This window comes from Atta cephalotes (assembly GCF_000143395.1).
Source record: "Atta cephalotes unplaced genomic scaffold scaffold00014, whole genome shotgun sequence".
NCBI lineage: Eukaryota > Metazoa > Arthropoda > Insecta > Hymenoptera > Formicidae > Atta > Atta cephalotes.
In genome coordinates this window covers 5,882,459-5,890,122 of record NW_012130078.1, presented here as the reverse complement: position 1 = coordinate 5,890,122, position 7,664 = coordinate 5,882,459, and the positions used below count along the sequence as shown (strand labels likewise).

At 27.4% G+C, this 7,664-nt stretch overlaps 1 protein-coding gene across 1 annotated transcript in view; it reads right to left on the bottom strand.

The window, feature by feature from the left end:
- LOC105617825 (PHD finger protein 14) overlaps nt 1-920 on the bottom strand; it is a 7,294-nt gene extending 6,374 nt beyond the window's left edge. Inside the window, exon 1 of the mRNA XM_012199377.1 lies at nt 878-920. Coding sequence (XP_012054767.1) covers nt 878-920 — 43 coding nt within the window. The remainder of the gene's footprint in view (nt 1-877) is intronic.
- Between the last annotated feature and the right edge of the window lie 6,744 nt (nt 921-7,664).

Sequence of the window (7,664 nt, the reverse complement as noted above, 5' to 3'; positions counted from 1 at the left end):
ACTAGTAGTAACGTAGTAAGTAGTAGTAGTAGTAGTAGTAGTAACGTAAGTAAGTAGTAGTACAGTATANANANAATGACCAGATANTACNTATCGATGAAGAGAGAGAGAGAAAGAGAGAATATCACCCACAGAGTACCCACACCACAGTTTATAAATACAATGGATATTAATAAATCTGCTAGGACATGTAATTGTTTCAATGCATTTAATACAATGCATTAATCAAATTATACAATTAATATTGTTTACAATGTTTGCTTAATAACTTGAACAATAAATTCACGATAGATTAAATCATAATAGTAACAATATAGCGGAAAAAATAGAAGAATACAAAATAGAAGAATAAATATCATATAGAAAAAATAAATATAGAAAAAAGAAACTTATTTAAATATTGAAAACATTTATACAGTATTTAAGATACTAATAATACAGTATAAAAGAGATCCGCTCAATTAATTCAAATTATCCACAAATTGGATCTTATTTTAATTCATAAGAAGGAACATAAATACAATATGAATACACTGTACTCATGTTTAATCACTGAAAATTATGTATTTATTTGATATAAGTTGAAATGATCTGCAAATTATTCTTTTGCAGTTTATTTTAGGTTTAACCTAGATTATATCATTTTCTACTTGATAAATCTTGATAGACAGCTCGTAAAACAAAGCAATTTTCGCTTGACTTCGGTTTTCGAATCTGAAAATGGCAAGAAGAATTCATGGGATTTCAGATACGCGGACTATTCTATACTCCATCGACTCCAATGTCTCTCGCGGGCCGGCACGACATGATCCCTAAGTACCGCATCTATGGAACATAATCACGGGAATTATTCGCATACAATATTGGAGCAACTCACTCATTGTTTTGTACAGAAATCCGACGTCGTCGTCCTGTGACATTTCTTCGCCACGAACACTGCACACCAGGTGGAACGGAATGGTTCCTCCTTGGAAAGTATTTACGCAGCGTTCAGCTTTCCTCGGATATTCACTGTCTTGAGAGCAAGTCAAAGTTCGCAGGGATATCGAATGATAGCAGAAAAGTGAAATTGTTGTTTCACCCGGCGTTGCTCCTGATCACAACAGCGTCCATACATCCGACGACGCGGCGCCGACGCGCCATGTTGCACGAGTCCTTCCGCGGGAAGTTCAATCTTTTTCATGCGCAAGAAAAAAACTTTTGCTAATAACGTTTGTTATTTTTGCACTGTATACTGAGAGGTCTGTATACTGTATTATTATAACATCCATAAAGAGAGGAGTATTGAGAGAATGAGAAGTAGAAGGATTCACTTTATTGTATACTAATTATAAAATCCTTAAGTAGCCTTCTTTTCATCCTTTCTGTTTTACGCGAGATTGATCTGTTTGCGAAAAAAAGACATAGTATCGCAAATTCAATATGCATGTATTAATCTATAAATATTCATATTATCTATTATTAGTCAACTATAAAATTTATACATAGAGAAGAAAATGATGTGTATTAAAAATATATATATTTTCATATAATCGCTAATTAATTTATAATTAGACTTAACCTAATGTAAAAATTGTATTTTTCTAGCTGTGATTAAATAATCACTAAACTAATAGAGTTGTAATAATTGTAGTGAATAACTTTTAGATCCAGTTTTTAATTTTCTTATTAATTTGTGGTAACTAGACTGAACCTGATGTTAGTATAAAACATTGTATTTTTCTAGTTATGATTATATAATTAATACTGTGGTCAAAGTCTTGCTACAAATGCTTTAAAGCGTTTAATAGACCAATTAGAAGAAAGAATTTTGCAAACTGACCAATTAAAAAACGCTTCAAAGCGTTTGTAGCATCACGTTCACGTACTTGAATTGATGGTTTTATTCTGATTCTATGAGTCGATAGTTAATAATCCTAAGTTTTATGAAGTTGACCAATAGTCAACTTGTACGACTAACGCTGATTGGTCAACTTCATCATTCATTAATAAGACTACAGATTCATTGTAAAATCAGTATTATACTGTGATAACTTTAAAAGTTATTCGCTACAAAATTATTAATTTAATGATTATTTATAGTTAGAAAAACACAATTTTTAAATTATCATCAAGTTGAATGAGGTTAATTTCAACTAGATAATGAAAAACTAGGCTTAAAGGTACAATGAATTTAAGTTCATTGTAAGATTGCATTCCATGGAAATTTTTTATTGAGATTATTTATTAGTCAATAAAATTCTTTATTTTGCAATGTAGAATAATTAATATAATTTTATAATATTTTAGTATTATATTATACATATATATATATAAAATTATTATATATATATATAATATATATTTTATATACAATATATATATTTTATATATTATATATATCTCTATAATATATATCAACTATCTCTATAATATATATCGATAAAATGCGTATTTGTACACAGGAAAGAAAATAATGTATCATCAGCATAATTAGTAGTCAATAGCTATCTAATTGAAAATAATCTTGTTTATTCAACAGTATTAATAAATGAAATAAATAACATATTTTATTAAAATAAGAGAATACTACAATATTTGTTTTATTAATAATGTTATTGAGTAATGTTTATTGAAAATAAACAGGATTATTTTTAATTAAATTATTATTGGCTAATGTTATTAATATATTATTTTTTTTCCGTGTAGAATTTTAAAATTGTATTTTGGCTTATATACGCAACAAAAATATTTTTATTTTGAAATATATGGCCAGAAATATTTTTTATATTTCTAGCTATATACTTTATATATTATACATATTTATATATTATATACATTTAAACGTAATATCAATAAATACATTTTTTATTAATCTTAAAGCTAATAAAGAAGCATTTTCAGTATTACGATGTGTTGGACGTCAGTATATTGGCACTAATACACTGAATTTAGCTGAGCGTCTGAATTAAAATAAAAATATAGTGCCATCGAAGTTCCAATCCAATCCTTGCGGATTATAATCATGTTAGAAATGAATAGGTATATATTTTCCGTTATATATGAATACTTTCGATGTTAAATTATAAAAACACGTGGCGAGCAAATTTAGGGGATTTGACTCGTCAATTATACCCACTCGCAATAAATTCAATTTCAGCAAGTAAGAATGTAGGTACAATATTTTTTTTCTATTGATATGAATATTTTCAAAATTCAATTAAATTGTCTATAATTCAGTGCTACATAACTTTTTAAAGAATTTTCAGAAAGAACTATTTTATAAGTAGATAGAATCTTTGGAGCCACGTACATATTTCGTTTGCCTAAAAAGATAGAAAATATGATTTTATATTTAATTTCTTTTTCGTGTAGATTATTTTTATTTTCTGCATCCCACACATAAATAAAAAATTCGTAGAAACTTTGAGCCGTAGGTTGCGCATCACTGGTCTAAATTCAATTAAAAGATACATACATTAAGAATAAAACGTATTGCACATTATATTCAGTATTTGAGAACAATTAAAATTACATTATTTCGTTCAAAATATGTTTGCATCAGACCTGTTATTACAAATTAAACCCCAGAAATTAATTTTAAAATGTATAGCCAGAAACGTATTTAATAATATATTATATATTTAAATGTATCAAATGAATTTCTCATTAAGATGTATCTAATAAACGAATGTTCATTAAAATGAATCTAATAAAGGAGTATGTTCATTAAACAACATTTATCGATATATTTATATCAGTACGTTGGCGACACTGACACACTGAATTTAGCCGCGCGCTCAAATTTGAAGCAAATCGAAAGTAACCGTTACTGCCACTGAAGCGCCATTAGAATTCGCGCCATGGTGTGTGTTAGGAGCTCCGCACAATAAAAGGAATAGGGAACAGAGAACAGAGAATAAGAATTTCAACTTATCAGAAATTATGTATTGTGTAATACACAGTTTCTGATAGGTTAAAATTCTTATTCCCTGTTCCTTTTATTGTGCGAAGTCTCTTCTACCATGATTCACGCCATTCACGGTTCGTGATAGGCGAGACGGGCGGAAAAGTTCCGTGATTAAAAGTGCGCGCGCGTTTCTCGGTTTCGCGATTAATTTGTCGTTAAAGTAGAAACAAGCGAAAAAGTCATCGCCAGGAATTGAAATCTCGTGAACGCCGATTTGATTCGCTAAATGAGTATGTATGATATATATATTAAAAACAACGCAGAACAACATGTATGTATTTTGTGGAATTTGAAAGAAAAATTTATTTCGCGTTCTCTTATCTCTCTAAGAGCGGTAAATTATAATAATGATTATTGTTTCTAATTTTCAACAGATAATCGCGTAATTCGATTAAGACAAATCGGAAGTAATCTGATGTTGCCAAGGTATCATTTTGATTCATCCATGTTTATAAAAGTAGGCATGAGCGTGAAATTTCCCATTGGAATTGTGTTCAAATCGACATTCACAAGCTTACAATATTCTGACGATAATTTTCCCACTCGCCTCTTTTTAATGACGAATGAATCACATAAATGGAAGAAACATAGTTGCCTTTTCACGTAATTCCCAGCAAGAAATGTTCACGCTCATTCCTGCTTTTGTAAACGTGCGTGAATCAAAATGGTATCTCGGTAACATTGAATTACTTCTAACTCATCTCAATTAACACGACTATCTGAAAATTGGAAACAATGATCATTATTGTAATTTATTGCCTAAAGAGAAGAGAACATATGAAAAAGTTTTTCGAATTCTACAAATAAAAATAAAAATAATTCTACAAATAAAGTTGTCAAAATCGCACCGGTTCTCAAATCACACTACTTCGCTTAAAAATTCAATTATTATATTTATATACTTTCTTATGGGTTATTTAAGAACTATATGGTACTACAATGCTATTCTATTATACTCGTAATGAAGTACAACAGGAATGTTATCTACATAAATAAAAAAATCACGTTGCTATTTTTTAACATATTCATAGTAGAATTACAGAAAATGTAAGTTAAATAGTCTAAGTTTTGACTATTTGTCATGATTAGAATATTATTATTAAATTTTATTATAATTAATTTTATTATAATTAAATTAATAGAATTAAAATTTGCTTTACATTTTTTTATATAGATAGAATAAATAAAAGTTTAAAAAATACTCTATTTCTCTAAATCGCACCATAATGTAATTTCCTAAATCACACCACAATCTAACTTCTTAAATCGCACGTTATCTAATATTTTTCCATCTCTTACATTTTTATTATGTAAAAATGTATATTATGTAAATCTACGAAATGTTTATTTTGTTTCATGCAGAAACTCCTTAAATTACTTTTTGAAATTATCATGTGTTTCAAAAATTATTCTTTCGAAGAAAAATATTTTCTTAAGTTTTTAACAGCATAATAAAAATACAATTTTTTCCTTTCTTATATAATTTTTTAATTTTTTGCATTATCATAATGTTTTAAAGAGTTTTATTGAATATTGGTATGATGCAATTTAGGAAAGTAGCAATAAAATTTCTTCATTGCCAAAATCGTACATACTGAAAAATCTTCATTTTTAATATTATAATAGCGCGAAAAAATTACATAAGAAAGGGAAGAGTACAGTTTACTGCGCTGTAAAAAAATTTAAGAATATTCTTCATAATTTTTGAATTATGAGCCTTTAAGTAAAAAATACGATTTCCTATTCCTTTGCTAAATGAACAAGTTTTGTATTTTTTCCTATATATACAAATTCAATGAAACACTTTGTATTCGAAAAAAATGATTTTGATGAAGTATTTAAAAATTTAGCTGATCTGAAGATAATTTTGTTGGATTATATAAAATAATTACTTAGAGTGCCTATAAAGCATCAATGTCCAAGGGATGACGTCCTAAGAATGTTCGACGTTCTATTAAGAATGTTCTACATTCCCAGGATGTTCTTCGGATGAAATGTGCTGTATGGATAATGATAATGTTGCAAAAAGTTTTAACATTCTAACAATTTGAGTATCATAATAATTTCACTAAATAATTTTACTTTACTACATAATTATTTTAATGGTCCAAAATTATTTTTAATATATCTGTATCTAGCTAAATTTTTAGATACTTCAGCAGAATCGTTCTTTTCGTGTAGAATTCAAAAAAATATTTTTCTTAAATTTTTTTTCCTTTTTTTTCTCTTAATAGTGATAAGGAATTTATAATGATGATCGTTGTCTCTAATTTTCAACAGATAGTCACATTATTCAAAGGAATGAGTGTAACATTTTTTGCTGGGAAATGCACAAAAGAACAACTACGGAGACGAAATAGACATTCTGTTCCCTATAGGGGAACAATATATGAAGCCATCAGAATGGAGACGATTTGGCCTCGAGATGCTCATTTACGTTGAGTTACAACGGTTTTACAATTCCAGGTAAGGTGAATAATAAGGTGAATGTGCATCTTTGCATCTTTCGCATTTGCACGCACGATGCAAAAATTGAATCGAGCTGGGAAAATGTCGTATATTTTTACACAAGAAAAATTGTTTATTTATTTGAGAAAAATATAATGGGACACAAATAATAATTTTGTGTTATATAATATAATTTTGTTATATTTTAATATTTGTGTTAATTGTTGATATATTTATATAAATGTAACATTGCAGCACATTACAAGAATGGAGCTCTTTACATTATTTAATCGACCATATATTGCGTATTATATTTGCAATATCATATATTTTTCAAACACGATGTATGGATTATTAAATAATGGTAAAACATATCTACAGGATATTGAGTATTGGAATTTTTTTATTTAATACCTTTCTTCTTTTGCCTCGGGCGGCATTATTTTTTCTAGCTCGATTTCATGTCAATGAACAATCACAGGGATTTTGATTATATAATTAATTTAAATAATTTAACCTTTTGCACTGAAGTGCCAATTATGTGGTAACATTAGCAGAGCACTCTTCTCTCTTCGTATGCATTGGCGAATGGATCATTGAAATAATATATTTTAATTAAACACAGATCATATATTTTAAATCTCCCTTCATGTTGTAATAAATTATATCTTTGTTTTTATAAAAGAGCTAATATCATTCTCGTATTTAAAAACAGCGGAAATGCTTCATATTAAATTAAACTATTTTATATTTTTTTGTATTAGCTGATAAAAAAAGAAAAAGAGATCTGAAATGTTATATTATAAATAACTAAGATAATTAAATGTAATCATACACCTTCTGTATATTTCATTGTTTCTGACTTTTATGTTCTGTTTATGCTCTGTGCGTCAGAAATATGTTTCCATCCAGGTATTACAATTTAGAATTTTAATGTATATTTTCTATACATTAAGCAAAATCTCTTCTCTTACTGCATTTCGATTATTATTATTTCACATGCAAAAGGTTAAATACATAATTTTAATATCACATTGAATAACTGAAAGAATAAAATCGTAATATAAATAAAAATCGTAATATCCTTACCAATAAATATCAACTTGTTTCATCGGATATATTTATAGGTCTTCGTACACTTGAATAATTAATTAGGATTCTCTGATTTTATAGTATATTATTGAATGATTGAATTAAGTGATTTATTAAAGTATGAATTATCTTGGCGACTATTAGAAATATTATTCTTTCTTAACATTTTAAAATT